The sequence below is a fragment of the Crocodylus siamensis genome, chromosome 1 (assembly GCF_052110815.1).
Source record: "Crocodylus siamensis isolate JL-2025a chromosome 1, ASM5211081v1, whole genome shotgun sequence".
NCBI lineage: Eukaryota > Metazoa > Chordata > Crocodylia > Crocodylidae > Crocodylus > Crocodylus siamensis.
Window position 1 is genome coordinate 405,129,238 of NC_143395.1, and position 16,222 is coordinate 405,145,459.

At 42.3% G+C, this 16,222-nt stretch overlaps 1 protein-coding gene across 1 annotated transcript in view; it reads left to right on the plus strand.

The window, feature by feature from the left end:
- Nucleotides 1–16,222, plus strand: part of RAB38 (RAB38, member RAS oncogene family) — a 38,680-nt gene that overhangs the window by 13,914 nt on the left and 8,544 nt on the right. The window contains exon 2 of the mRNA XM_090030606.1: nt 3,041–3,321. Within this exon, the coding sequence (XP_089886732.1) occupies nt 3,041–3,321 (281 nt within the window). The remainder of the gene's footprint in view (nt 1–3,040; nt 3,322–16,222) is intronic.

A 16,222-nucleotide genomic window follows, 5' to 3' on the forward strand; every position in this document is an offset into this window, starting at 1 on the left:
TGCCTGCCAGATCGCAGGAGGCTGGTTCTGCTGCCTGGAGCCAGCAGCAGCCAGGGCCGCCCCAGGCGGGGGTGGGGAGGGGGAATCAGGGTTACCGTCCAGGCCTTGCCCCTTGGGGGGCCCTGTGAAGCCCGGTGGAGTGGCTGTGGTGGCTCTGTGCCACTGCTGCCAGCTTTGCATCCGGCCGTTTGCTACCTCCCTCCCCCCCCCACTTTTCTCTGCAACGAAGAGCTTGGGTATCAGCAAAACCAAGTTGTGGAGGCAGTGCCTTGTCACATGTCAGTACTTCATAGGCCCCCAGTGGCAAATGGAGCATACTTTAAGAGCCTCTGCATTAATGAATTGTTATACTTATTATCAGCTGTAATTGCCTTGCTCAAGAATGTATTTTGGGGAGATTATCTGCATTGAAGGCTCCAAATTTAGCTCAAAACTTACTAAAAGTATCTCAATAACATTTTGAAATACAGTCAGTGACTGGACTGAGCAAACAGGCCTTATAAAAGAATGTAAGGACCTCAGAAGTCAACCGGTCTGGTCCCCTCAGTCTTGCAGGATACTTTCAAGTCTTCCATTATGACTCTGGACTGGGGAGATCGTGAGTAGCAGAGAAGATGAAAAAGTTCCTCTTGTCACTGACTTAGAAGGCATTGGCTGAGCTAACTATCACTGTTATTAGGTTTTTCATGGGGAACTAGATGTTCCGAAGTACATTTGTAAAAAATAATTTATTAATGTTAGGGCCTCTACAGCAGTCTCCAGTGCATCCTTGACTGAGAAGTGGAGAGAGCCCAGCACCAGCAAAGTAGCTGATTGGAGGCATGCTATTTATTAGACCTGAGAAAATTTGATGGGATCACATTCCAGCAGAGTAGTCAGTGAAGAATTTTGCTTTGAACGAAAATGCAAAATTTGGACAATATTGAAACATTCTGTTTTGAATTGGGTGCTTTGAGGTATTTTTTTCAAATGTTTCAATTAAAAAAAAAAAAGTCAAATGATTTCACTCAGAACAAACTTTTGGGGGGGAATTTCCTTCATGAAAAAAGTCAAAATTTTCATTTCAGAAGAAAGGAAAAATTTGGAATCTTGATATCCTTCATCAAATGGAGCATTCATTCTTGTACCAACTCTAGCTTTTATGTAGATATCCAGCCCAGCCCAAAGTAAGAGGGTGGATGGAGTTGGAATAGAGTTCCCCACAGAGATCTAGGAAGGACTATGCATTGGAGGCATAAGGCCTCCCCTATTTCCTTTGTGTTAAGGAAGATGCAAGTTACTTCTGCCTGTGCACTCATTAAATTATTCTGGCTACTGAATGAAGGAAAGCAAGGCCAACTAGGGCTCTTCTAATAGAGAACATCTGGTGGCCACAACTGCAGTTAGATCAACCTCTTCCAAGCAGGGAACAAATAAGGCAGGAAATCTCCAAGCTTTTATCCATGGAGGGAAAGAGGCAAGGGGCTGCTGTAGTTTGAAATTCGGTTTGCAGCTTTGACAGTGACCTTCAGAACATCACTTAATGGGTATGTGCTTCAAACACCCCATCTGTATTAGCATTGTAAGATACCACCAACTAAAAAGTATTTAGATTATCTAGATTTTATATAATGCTTTTATGTTTAATGCTTTTAACGTTTATCTAGATTTTATATAATGATTCTCATAAGGGCAAGCACTTTGAGAGATGTGTAAGAAAAGTGTAAAACATTACAGAGATACAACATACATGGAAAAAAATATGGTTAACATCTGTCCTAGGACACTGGTCAGAAGTTAACTGTTGTTTGTAGATCCCTCACAGCAGAGGGGGGGAAAAAAAAAACACCCTCTCTCACAAGGACATTATTGAATGCCATATGACTTAGCCTCTCATCTGATTAGCTCACTCAGAGAGATCATAAGACTCTGTTACGAAGAATGGTCATAATGACTCTTCAGGATGACCTTGCGTATCTCCAGAAATGATATGTTCCAGTTTTATTTTATCAATGGAGAGCAGTGTTAGTTCAAGGTATTAATTACAAAAAGAGAGATGCCTACTCTTAGTTCCTGTATCATGTGAATGACCTCCTCCTTGTTGCACAGAACATTAGCATATTAAACCAAAGATGCACGTCATCAATCTGCAATATTGTCTACATAAGCTGCATGCTCAGAATCCCATGGGCTACCACTAGTGCGGTTGCTTAGACTCATTTCCAAGAGTTGAAATAATGTGTGGGTCGGGACAGGGGTCTAGGTTAAGGATAGGAGTCCTTTAGTCCGGAGTGCTGAACTCTCTCTCCAGCTCTGAAAGCGAAGTCCAGAAATGTCCTCAATGCAAAAGTTTACCTTGTCTTTTCAGGAGCAGAGAGACAGGGAGATCTGTACTGTCTCTCATCCTACACTCAGACTCATTCCCTTGAATATTTGGTATTTTAATAGGAACTCTTTCCATGGCTGAATGTCTGTAAAACAAACTAAGATCCTTGGTGTTTTCATATGGCTAGAAATACACTGGCTTAACTGGACTGGCTTAACTGGACTGAACTGGCTAGATGTACACCTTGCTGGGGTCGCCTGACCCCAGTACTCTTTCCTGCCATGGCAGGGGGTCAGACTGGATAATCTGCTCAGGTCCCTTCCGACCCTAGAAACTATGAAACTACTAATGCAGAAGTGTGCTGGCACTACCATGTTTGATAAAGTTTAATAGATTTCATAGGTATTAGAGCTGGAAGGGACCTTGGCAGATCATCGAGTCCAGCTCTGCCACCTGAAGGTTACCATAATAAGATATTACAGTTGCCTTGGACACTAGGCCTATCAAACTCAGTTTCCTAAATTAACCAGTATTTTCACATTAATGGGTCTACTGCTCTATTTATTATTGTTTAGATGCATTGTAGTTTTCCACAATGACCACATTTACAATGTTAATCCTAGCTGAAGTAATATTCTGATAGAAAACCCACTGGTGTGTGAAATACTGATTTAGCCCAGAAGGGATGATTTAAATGATTTTTACAAGCATGTTTTTTCCACCTTATCATCGCAGGTCAGGAAAGGTTTGGAAACATGACAAGGGTCTATTACAGAGAAGCCATGGGTGCATTTATTGTCTTTGATGTTACAAGACCAGCAACATTTGAAGCAGTAACAAAATGGAAAGAGGATTTGGACTCTAAGTTGATTCTCCCTAATGGCAAACCTGTGTCAACAGTTCTCTTAGCAAACAAATGCGACCAGGGAAGAGATGTTCTTACAAACAACGGCATCAAGATGGATCAGTTCTGCAAGGATAATGGGTTTGTGGGATGGTTTGAAACATCAGCTAAGGTAATGTTTCTGTTTCTTTCATTTGAAATAAAGGGAATATTTGAAAAGCATTCCCCTGCTCCAGAGAAATTAGCTCTAAAATAGCTTGCTCAGTTGAAATATGTACCTTGCCTTATCTCTGCTGAATTAATGTAGGGTGAACTGAAGCACTTGTACATTTAAAAAACAAACAAACAAACCCACCCCCCCCCCAAACCTTTAGGGCCTATTTTAGAGTCTTTTAATCTTACTTTGCAAGTTATATACAACACTGAAATGAAGGTTTCTCTAAAGTGGCCGGCAGGAGCAAGATAGGTAACCAAGTGTCCTCTTTGGGGAGAAACCATTTATCAAAGGTGCTACCATATCTTCATGGACCCACAAAAAAAGAGAAAGCATCTCTCTATATTTATTTTGTATGGCCATAGTGCACAGGAGCCTTTTTATGGACCAGAATAATGTCTTTACAAAAACAAAACAACAAGGTGGTCTGCTCTGGCCGTTCTGAGCTGCCTATCCTGAGACGCTCCTTCTCATAGATCTTTCTTTCCTGAGACTCCTCATACTTGGGTAGGTCCAGGGCTGAAGTGCTGACCTGTACTCTCCCAGTTTCCAATTCCTAATTTGAACAGATTTTCTGGCTGACATTGACCTAGTCTTGTAAGGCTGGATTTTCAAAAGACAGCTAAACTGGATTTCTAAGTGTGTCTCATGAACAAAATCAGCTCCCAGTGTTTGCAACATTCTTGATAACCCTTGCCTTGATCCCTCTATTCCTCATCTGTGAAAGGCAGGTTGTTATATTTCTTATCACTCACCCTTTTTCTCTCATCTTTATTGAGAATCTAAGCCATTTGGGGTAAAACTATCCTTTACTGTGTTTCCGTACAGCTCCTATTATGAGAGGAATCTCATTTCCTTTGGTGATTCTCCATGTTACTGTAGTATTAACAATTAGTAATCCATAATAAATGGCAAGGTGCTCAAGTTAATTCACTCCAAAGGAGATCTGATTAAGCTCAGCATGCTGGAACTGGGGTTTCCAGGAAATATAGGCATTTCTTATTCCTCTTAAAAGGGGCTCTTAATATGACCATGCTAGTGTGTGAAATACTGATTTCACTTAAAAATGATGATTTAGCACATATCACAGGCTTATACTATTTCAAGCCTGTCAAGCCATGAGCTTAGGGTTGGTTCTCTGTTTCCCTGCAAAAGTTGGTGACTTGACTACAACATGAGCAAAGCATTTTATGGTGATTTATACATCATTTAAATAACTTCTAAAGAGTACTTTTTTTTTTCTCTAAGGTTACTATAAATCGAGTAAAAAATACCCCACACCCTAAAAAGCTAAATCCAGACATTTGCTTCCTCTAAGGCAGTTATGAAATTAAGGATGCTTGGAATGTCTACACATACATTTCACTTTTCTGTATCTTGTCATCAAAACTTTTTTTCTGATATTTCAAACAATTCCCTTTGCAATCAGAAAACACATCACATGGTGGATGACTAAAAGGGATTAAATTCATGCAGAGGTAGTACCCAGTGCAATCAAAGTCTCAAGCAGTTAATTTATGTTCATCAAAGTATCTGTGTATTCAGTACTCGGGAGTCCTTGTCTTAACAACCAGGTTATAGAACCAGTTCCTGACTTGGCTGCTTTTTCAGTAGACCACTTTTAACAGAGGGGCCAAGGACATTTTTAAGCCTGGCTTTTGGTGTTTAGGGCCAAACTCAGTTGTGTGATCTGTGGAGTGAAATATGTTAAAAGTGTTCAGATCTATTCTAGGACTGCTTTCTCTCAGTGTTGTGTGGGAAATGAACTGGCATCCTCAGTCCAGCTCTGAGCCTCCAGCTGTTGGCAATCTGTCCAGAGTAGCCAAGTCTGTCCTCTTAAGCCAGCCTTCAGCTACAGAGGTGCATGGTGAATGCATCTTTCAGGTCACAGAAGGTCTATGGGTAGCAGAGAGACTTTGCCAGGATTATGTGGAGAAGTTATTCTGGTTGGAGTCTGTAAGAGTGGGATAAATGGGAAAAAATGGGGGGAGAAAAATGTACCCACATTTCTTTAAACTAAAATTGCATTCAATTTTGATTTATTTCAAATAAGGGAAGACTCCAGATCAATTCTGTTATTGTTTGGTTCTTAAATGTCTAATAGGCTGTCACAAAGGAATAGGTGCAACCATTTAGAGGTATGGAAGAACGACAGTATGAAAATATTTGAGTCCTGTGGCCAGTGAATCTGTAATGGCTGTGAAAACACAAGCCTATCACCTTCCACGCTCTTTGAACCCGTACACTAAAGAATAAAGATCTGTTATTCTGCAGAGTTTCCCCCACTCCTAATTTTCAGCTAAGACTGGAAACAAATACCAAAAATATCCTCCCAATCTATTTCCACACCAATAGGACAGGTTTAGGTGTTTCATATATACTTTGCAAGTTGTCTTTATGGACCCAACTAATTTGCCTTAAGGCTTCATCCTGAGAACAGTTGCTGCCATAAGTAACCCAATTAAATCCAGTGGGGCTACTGATAAGAGTAATGGTTCTCACATGTGTAATGGTGTATATGTTCAGGCCCTCCAAATACTGCAAATTAGGAACAATTCCCCTGAGAATAGCAGTCACACTAGTATGTACCTAATATATGTGAGACCAGAATTGCTTTGCAGCTTGACCTAGGTTTTGAACTAAAATCCATAGTGCTATTTTTTTTTATTTTATTTTTTTTTTGAAGCTGTGATTACAGATTGTTTTTAAATTATTAACTGTAACAAGACTTCAGGATTTTTCAGCCTAAGGCAAATTAAATCATTGAACTCAGGTGTAAGGGAAACAAACAAACAAAAAAAAGCATCCTATATTTTCTGCAGAGAATAGGAACTCTTCTCTGAAGCAGAATAATACCAACTGAGAAACCATCACACTGAAGCTAGCAATTTTAACAGTTCAAATAAGTAATAACTCTTTTTGTGGGATCCTGGTATAATTGGCTCTCCAGAGGTTTTCTGGAAACATGCTTAGCATTGTTATGGTTTTCAGATCTCACTGCCTCAGACTTGTATCTTTTGGGAAAATAAAGGTGATTATTTATAAAAATGCCTCCTTTTATTCCTGGATAGATACTTTATAGAAAATTGGGTTTTATATATATACACCATTAGAATTTAGGCAGTGAGTTGTTTGAAGTTTTCACACGATGCTGTTGGAGAATTACACAGTTGGACACTGTTGCATCATTTCCTGGTACATTTTTTCTTAAGTTAATGATCTTAAAATCCAAACATTTGTGGCACAGAATGCATTCCCTATGACTGTTTGAGTTCATATTTTGTTTTTAAGGAAATATTTATTTCAATTTTCTGCTCGCTGTAAAGATTTGAGAATATGCTCTGACATGTAGCCACAAAAAGTACCTTGCTATGCAAAAACACAGCTTGGAATATTCATCACTTATACTTGCTGCTATATCTGCACTTGATGGCCTAGTTTTTCTTTGTGTGCATATCTCCCAGTACTTTATTTGTATAGATTTGATTAGATTTAAAAGGCACTGCTCATGTTCTAGGTAATCCTATCATCAAAAAAGGCCACAGTTAAAAAGAGTAATAATCTAAATCAGTAGTTCTCCTTCCTACCACACACAATTTAATCAACCACGTGACCAACTCAGCCTGAAAAACCAGCCGTACTTTCCCATCACACACACATCCATGGATTAACACACGTACAGCCCCATCACAACCACTGTCCTTTCAAACAGATTGCCTTTACACTTTACACTATGAGATAAATGATTTTTGGCTTAATAGCATTTTGTAATGAAAGCAAAATATCACTTTTGCACCAAACCAAGCCAGGTGAGGCAAAGCAATGTATATTTTAAACTCTGAAATGAGTTGAGAAATATATTGTCAGCTTGTAAACATTTTGGCATGTACTATTTTGTTCTAATTATAGTTTAATTCCTTCTCCATTCCCCGAATAATATGCTGCTGGCATTACAGCTCATACTGGAAAAAATATTTTATCCTCTGTTGCTCAGGAAAAATATGTTGCCTATCTATAGCAACTTTCATCCATAGATCTCAGAGAAGCTCAAGCACATTAAGTCTCTTAAAATACTTCAGGCATCCGTTAGATGTGAGAGATGAAGCGTAGTAAATTTTCTAAAATAATATAGTGAATAAATAAATAGCAAATTTCTGAGTACCGTATAACTGATGTTGAACTGACAGTCCACTGTCCCAGCCACAAAATTCCCCTTCTACTGAAGAAATAAAAAGCACTGAAGTGGGAGTATAGTCTGGTGAGGTGAGACACTGAACAACCACTCCGGGAATCCTTTCCACATTTGTAAAAACAGGTTCTTTTTCCCCCTCCCCTTTTGTGCCAATCAGTGGATGCTCCACCCTGCTCACCAGTTCTGAGTTCAGGTACTGATTCTGCTAGTGAATTTGGAGAAGTCCCTTTTAGCACATCAGTTTCTCCATCTGTAAAATGGAGATTGCAGTTCTGACATCCTTTGTGAGGCACCTTTGAGATCTATGCACAAAGAGCTACAGTGTAATGCATGTAAACCCTAACTTCTTTTGACTAGCTAATGCAACAGAACGTTACACAAGCTACGGAGGTTCTCAGTGGAACAAGCAGATTTCCATAGAGACGAATAGCTTTGGATATGTAGTAGAATGAGTCCAAGACATCAAATCTAACCTGTTCTTCTGTTAACTAAACCCAAAATGTTCTGTTTGAAACTGCCAACATCACCTTCTGAAGTTGCTCAAGGAAGTTCCCAACACAATTTGCTATTGCTGTTGCTTGATTTGCTATATAGGCTGTTGCAAAAATATCAGGTGCGGGAGCTAAAGCCAAATCAGTTTTCATTTCAGCTATATAGTGACTCTTTAGTGAGGTGTCTGCAGAACCTGCTTCCTGAAAATGTCATACGAGAGCCAAAATCTGCTCTTGGATTACAGTGCACATCTTGGAACCACACAGTGGTCCTCTGGCATGTTTTTTGAAATGGAATATTATTAGAGGTGGCCCAAAACCTGGAATTAATGCTCTGTAGGAAAGTCCAAAGTTCTGTAACAAATTTTGTTCCATTGTAAAATAAAATAAAAAATCCATTTTTACATTTTCCCCATGAAGGGAAGGAGGCAAAGAAGTTTCATCAAAATCCTGCCTGTATTTCATCAGAACATGTATATGTCCGTAACATACTGTAGTTACTCAAATGGAACACAACACTTACAAGAGGGCCCCCAATAACTAGAGCTTATATATGAAAAATTGTAAACTTTTCCAGTTATAAAATCCAGTTATTGGAGGTTTGCTTTGAATTTATCCCCCTCCCACTCCTACAGGAAGGAAAAATAAAGCGGGGGGGGGGGGGGTCAGGAAGCCCTTTACTCTCTGCTCCCCCCCAACGTTTTCCCCTAGCAGCTTGTTCTCCTACCCCCATCCTTACTGTCAGACCCTGCTGTCCCTGAGGATGTGGAAGTGAGGAGCAAATTTGAAATTAATAACCTTGAAATCAAACACGACTGTAGCAGTTTACTCATTCACTTACTGGTAGTTTATCCAGAACTGATGCTGTGGGGACGGTGAAATGACCTGCTGGGTCATTTCAAGCTGTGTGCAGGGCTCCTGGCCGCCCAGTGCAGGGTGACTCCAAGCTACTGCCTGCCAGTGTGTGCCAACTTGCTTCAGCACCCTCTGGCAGGAAACCATGCACACAGCTCAAATGCCCAGGCAGATGCCTGCTGTGCACCATCCTTGCAGCACAAGGTTTCTAGCCATCATGTGCTGAGTTGCTTGGAGCTGTTGCTCGAGCAGGGGGTGCAGCCTGGCAGAGAGAAAGGGATCCAGCTGGCACCTGTCGCTGGGGTGGCAGCTCAGAGAGACTCAGCACGTGCTGGCCAGAAACCCTGTACTGTGAGGATGGTGCCTGGCCAGTGACTGCCAGGGCATTTTGAGCTGTGTGTACAGTTGGCCAGCCAGGAACCCTGCATGCTGAGGGGAGCCTGGGCACCCTCTGGTCGTTGGCCATGTGGTAGGTGCTGGGCTGTGCTGCCTCCTCATTAACTTTGCCAGCCCCTATGCATTTTCTGAGTTCAGGTAAGTTGTATGCAATTATAAGAGAGGCTTGATTTTTCTCCATGTTGAATGTGGGGTGTGGAGGGGGGACCTCATCTTACACTCAAGTAAATATGGTAAAGTGTTTTCAGTGAACTGGGATTTTCAAAATAAAATCCCTTCCCTCAAATTCCCACCAGTTCCAAGTATAAATTAATATAGTTGAAAGCTAGGAGCATGGACTCATGAGAGATGAGTCTGTGGATGCTCCAACACTCCCATCACTGTAGCTGCCATAGAGATACCCAAGCTACCTTTGAAGAGGCTAATTAATTTAAAGGTAGGAACATTACGTAAGCTGCAGTGATAAGGAGGATCAGTCTGAAGAAGAGGAGACAGAGGGGAGATTGGTAGAAGTCTTGAAATACCTGAAGGGCAGTTGAAGAGAAAATGGAGATGGGCTCTTTTCTGCGAATACAGGGGACAGGACTAGCAGCAAAGGCCCCAGGCTGCAGCACAGGACATTCAGGTTGAAGATTAGGAGGGACTTTCTATGGGGGTCATGAAGCATTGGAGCAGGCTACCTGGAGAAGCTGTGGAACTGCCGTGCCTGGAAATTTTCAAGAGGGGCTTAAACTGATATTGGCTGGGATGTTTGTGTCAGGGGTGATCCTGCCTTGAGCAGGTGAACTAGATGATCTCATGAGGTCCTTTCCACCCTACTTCTCTGTGATCCTGCGATGTAGCCTAAGTCAGGGTCTGTATATGACTTTCTGCACCGATGTAAGTTGTATCAGGATCTGGAACAACCATCATTCAGCTCTTCCAGATTTGTTGTACACAGTAGGCACCTATTACTACACCTTGCTACAATGTGCAAGGAAAGCAACTCATACTCCCTTTTCCCTAAGCAAATAGCTACACTCTGATAAGCTCTGGACACATGATGCCTTCATTGGTGTAATTTTCACCATTATCATTTTACCCATGATTGTTCCCAGGGTAATTCTACACTTCCAAGTTATACTAGCATAGGGCTGTACATCATGCACCCAATTTATTTTTACTCCAATGTAATAGGAAATTACTCTGTAAATTTACCATGTGTCCTCAGTTTGTTCCAGTGTTTCATGGGGCAAAATGGCTCTCCTTTCAAACTACTTAGAACTACTTTTGTCTTTCTGCCTTTTGGAGTAATAGAAGATTAAAGTGTAAAGATGCTCAGAAAGCTTTTGCCTGAGTAACTCACACTAGGTGAGTGCAGATATTTGTTGCCATCTAAAGACTGAAGGTTTAGGAGTCTGTAAATTACTGTTTTGAAGTGAAGGAATATTGATGCTCTTTGACATGCACAGTAGAGGCTTTCACTCTTATGTCTAAAGGACTATGATTTAGGCTCTACTGTTAGCCCAAGTGAGCTAGTCGTTATGACTGCCTATTTGCCATCTATGGATCCCAAGACCAGATCCATAAGCAACAAGTTTACAGAAAACAACGTGACTATGGAAATTGCAGAGAAGTTTTACACCTAAGAACAACTAGAATAATACATCTGAGCAATCTGCATGGCAAAAAATAAAATGTTTCATTTGGAAATGTGAGAGGCCCATAAAACTAACTAAAGAAAGGTGTTTTTTCATCAGTAGCAAAATAAAAAGCCAGGCTAGTCTGGAGGGATTTATTTCCAATATTAAAACAGAACACTCTAAATGTTAATGTTTTGTATGTGCGTTCAAATTAGTTGACAGATAAGGAGGTAAAGCCAGTCAGGAATACTAAGCAGCATGCTGAGAGTCTGTATTGCTCTGAGACGCATTCAATAAAGTGTTTATCTTCTCTCCAGTTTAATGTTGTATTTCTAGCCAATGACATTAGTTCCCATACCAGTAGAATAAAAGAGTTGTAGCTCATGTAAAAACCCACAGAAAGCAGCATGCAGAGGTGCAGAATTCTTTCTTTAAAACTTTCCATTTAAGAGTCATGTTTAAAGGTGAACTGCAAAGCCAGCTTACATTTTACTCGTATCTTTTTTTTACTTCATATCCTTTTTTTTCACTTCATATCCATTTTCCAGTGTTCAAAGATGTTTTAAAGTTGTTGTTTCTCCTTGTTCTAATCCTAACATTAGAAGTAAAGGATATCAGGTGCTATTTTTTACTTTTATACTTTTTTGGTAAACTCCAAATATAGGAAGTTGTATGCTTGCCCAATGTGACCCTTAGCTCCACTTAGAAGTGAGCCATCCTTCTGGAAGCAAGTCACTGTTGTGCTAGCAGGAAGCAGATCCTATCTCGAAAACAACTTTAAAAACAGCAGGGCAGAGGGTGACAAGCTGTTTGCACAGAAAGGGTCCTTGTCTAGACAACCCTGACTCCTGTCCCTTGCAGTGCAGGTATTCATGTCTACTTTCTTATTCCTGACTTGCTCCTATCCCTGATGTGATCTGTGATGCCTGACTCCAGCTTCCTCACTTTCCCTTGACTTTCCACTACCTGATTCCTATTCTTTGTCCATTTCTTTGGCATTCAGATTCTGACTTAATCAGCTAATCCCACCCAAAACTATGACTCTGTCCTGATTCTGGACTCAGTTTCTTGGCCCCAAGCCCACCATGCCTTGATCATAACCACCAGAGGGGGAAGGTCCATCTAAGACTAACTCTCATTGGGCTCATTGGGCTAGCGTGGTTAAGGCACATCAATTTCTTAACCAATGGCATGCATGGGAGTGATGTGGCCAGCATCATGTCTGGCTGCCTTTGAATCCCCAGCCTGACAATGCAGCGTTGGCAGGCATGAACCATGATGCTGACATTGCATAGTAGTATCAATGACCTACAACATAGTAGGTCACTGCTACTGTGCAGTAGGGTTGGAAATGACCCATATACCTCTGGGACTGTGCAGTAACACAGATACTGCACGGTCGTTTAGTACTTGGTAAAGCACATATAGATGCAGCCCCAGAAAAAGGCTTGACATAATGTCCCTGAAGTCATATCAAGACACATTAATCAGTCTGTCACTGCATCTCTGCTTGGGACAGCTAGCAGCAAATATTTTGATGCAGGGGAATTTAGTGGAAATGGATGCACATGAGGCACTTGCATGGTGCACAGCAGGAAAGTTGAGGGTCTAAGTTTGGAGCTTGGGCAACTATACAACCCTTCAGGTACTTAAGTTCTTTTTCTGCCTCTAAACTGAGTCTTTCTGAGCATATCCATGCTGACAGTTAGGTGCCGGCTTGAGATAACCTGAAAGTCCAGATCTGTGGACTATTTTACCATATATCCACAAGCTTGCCTTTTGGTGCCACCTGTACTGGAGCCTGGAAGCCCTCCTGAAATCCAGGTCCTGAGATTAAGGCTGACAAGATCTGCTTTTGCCCTTCTCCCCACAACTTCCCACAGTGTAGTTGTAACCTACTGGGGAACGACAGAGTGCATTCGCAGGAAGTCTGCCAGTGCAATGCAACTATCCCTTTCCAACTCTTGTGCAGCTCACCTTCTGTTTCAGTTGCCCAGAGCAGAGCTGTTCTGTTGATTAGCACTATTTTCCTCCAGTTCTACCCAGGCACGTCTGTAGAGGCACTTAGCAGCAGCCACAGCAAGCACGATCATCACATCTGCTGGCCAGAGAGCACAGCCACATACTGGTAATACAGGAGGAGGGTATGATTTCAACTGCAGCTCCAAGAACCTTCGTATTCCTAATACAGTCTTTCAGAGCCACTGAGATTTCACTGAACTGAGGTCCGATGCCAGGATGATGTTAGGTCAATGAGGTCAAAATATAACTTGGCAGAAAACTACAACAAACTGGATGTCTTGATTGCTGGCTTAAATGCCAAAGGACCCTTTCGTCTCAGGGTAGCTGTGCAGAAAGATTCATGAGCGCTTGTCATCTCTGAATGCCCCCACAGTGGATCCATGGTTGATATATGCACCAATGGAACTGTGCCAAACTGGACAGTATGCACAGCAATAGCAGCAAATACCATCCTGTAAGGGTTCACACTGTGGTTTCTTGCTTCAAGGCTGCTGAGGAGACGTGAGTGGTCTGTAGCCTGATTTACAGAAGGATTCTCACGTAGAGCAACAGAGACATCTCGCAGACATGCTCAGAACATAAGTGCAGTGTAGACAGATTTGGTACAAGTTTAAAGATGTGAAAGGATGGACCAAGAGGCTTGGGGTGGTGGTAAATGAGCTCCAGGGTGGACATGACCTGTCAGCATAGAGATGGCTTCTGTTGTCTCAATTCCCTATTTGGCAAATACTAAGAATAACACTTCCTCTTGTATATCACATTAATAGCTGCCCACAACCTTTGGTGGACCATAATAATAATGACAACCAGAGAGGACACTGAAACGTGAGCTACAGAAAGCCAGAGGCCGGTGTTGACAGATGGCTAAAAATCCAAACACAAAGTAACCAAGGCATAAAATGCAAGGAAAAGCCCAGGACTGTTTGAATTATATTCAGAACTGGGAGTCATCTGGCCTGCATCACACAAAAAAGAACAATCAGTTATGAAATAATAAGGTCTTTTAATAGGGATGTGATCATTGGAAAGACATAATTTCAGTCACGCATTTTCTCTACCTAAATTTTCATTATTTCTTTGGAAGATAGGGAATGTTGCTCTTCCGGGTGATGGGAGCTATTTTCATGTTTCAGTAGTGGGTATGGCATGTGTGATTCTCCGCACACCTTGGTCACCACCTACAGCTGAGTTTGGGGTTTTGTTTTTTTGGGGGGGCGGGGTTTAGAGCTTTTCATTTGCTTCTTGTAATCTGTTCTTTCCCAGATTATCTTTCAGCACTTCCTACCCTCTAAAATCACCCAATGTGTTGGGATAACAGATCAGCTTCTATAGTCTGCGACTGTTTTACAGTTGAGTGGAATATTGATTTCTGTGAAAAACACACTAAGGGGGAATGGTGTAGAAATCAATATTTCATTAGGCAGACCAGAGTGGCAGCGGTAATATAGCAATGACAGATCCACAGACCTGAGATACTGGGTCAGACACCATGAAATTAGAGCTATAACAAAAGCTGACACAAATATCAGAAAAAGTAGTGCAGGTACAGAGCTGGGTTCACTTCCTTGCCTTGTTATTATAGTCTCAGGAGCACGTGCTCAGTGGGAATACTACCCTTGTACTTCATGGAAGTGATATGAGGATAAATTCATTAATGTTTCTAAGGTAAATGATAAAAGCTGGACAAAACTCTGGGTGACCTGATTGAATAGAAAAAAAGGTTTTGGAAATGTTTCATGTATGTTGATAGTTCCAAAACAAAACACAGTCCAATTTTAAGAAAGTGTTTTAAATGTATGAATCGAGAAAAGATTCAGTTTTGGATTGAATGAAATAATTTAGACAACAGAAAACACTATTTATTTCCAATTTTTAGGTTAGGCCACTAAACTGAAACATAATTGTAGAAGACAAGAACTCAGCCACAATAGCGATGAAGGCCATGGGAATAGTTGGGTCCATCTAAGTAAGACAGAGTGGTTTAAGGGATCCTTTGTGGAAACTGAAGTACTGTAGTAATAAAAAGATTTTGAAAAATGTATTTGAAAACTAAATGACAAGGTGCATGAGAGTTCTTGCATTTGTCAAAATAAAGTGAGCTCACTTATGGGATAGGGGCAGAAATTACACATAAACTAGTATAAGCGATCGGAAACTGGTTTAAACCTATATTAGGACAGAAGTTCAATGCACATAAACCAGTTTGAAAATAGCAAAAACTGTTTTAAGTTAGACCTGGATGGATGTAGTATCCTACTTAACTGATTTAGGGTAAACCAGTCTATCAGACTTTTGTCCCAGATCCCCTTCTGACTCATGTTACCTCTCAGTCCTCCACCATCCCAGGATGCTTTGCACCTCCCTTGCATATTGCAGCCCCCTCCCCTGTAGGGTGGCCCACTGGAACTTATCTCACTCTGCTGCTAGTGCCTATCTTGCCCTCTCCCCGGGCTGTCACAGAGCTGAGGCAGCAAAGCCTCTTGCTGCGGGACAGCAGAAGGGGAGGTGAGGAAACAGAGCCCCCTGCCCCAGCCCCAGCAACCAAGCCCAGGTCTGCCATCTTGCGGGGAGCTGTGAGGAACCCCCCCACTCTTCAGCCAGGCACCTGCGCAGCTCAGCTGGTTGGAGCGGGGGGAACAGGTCCTTTCCTGCACTGCCAGGGGAACCCTCACTTTGAGGGTTTCCTCTGCCCCAGGGTCCACCAGCCTGCCCTACCCCAAGGAATCAAGGGAAATCCCCACCCCCTCTGGTCCTTTCTTTCCCTGCATGACTCTGCTGGCAGGCACCTGGTCCAGGGGACTGCTCCCCCCTCCCACCTAGGGCAGCAGATGATCTCCTCCTGTGGCAGGACAGTCTCAGGCTGGAGGACCTCGGGATGGGGGACCCCAGGCCAGGGCCTGCTCCGCTTCTTCCACCTGCAAAGGTGGGTCTAAGCCACAGCTCTGCCCAGCTGCATAACGGAAGGAACCTTCTCCACTCCCACATGCCAGGGCTTGCAGGACCCCTGGCTGGGGTGGGGGCAACACCTGAGGTGGGGGCTTCCCCCCTTATGGGCCAGCATCTGAATGGGGAGCTCCTTAACTCCCTGGGGGGACACAGAAGGGGGTCGGGAGTATGCGCTAGGTATCAAATTGGGGATGGCCCCCACTTGCCCCAGCTCGGCAATGGCAGGCAAGCTGGGAGAAGTGCTGTAGCACCCCCCCACCCCTCCCGGCTTCTGGCCTGGAACAGTGTAAGCATCTGGCTGGCTGTCCCAACTGGAAAGTAAACTTCAGTTCAGT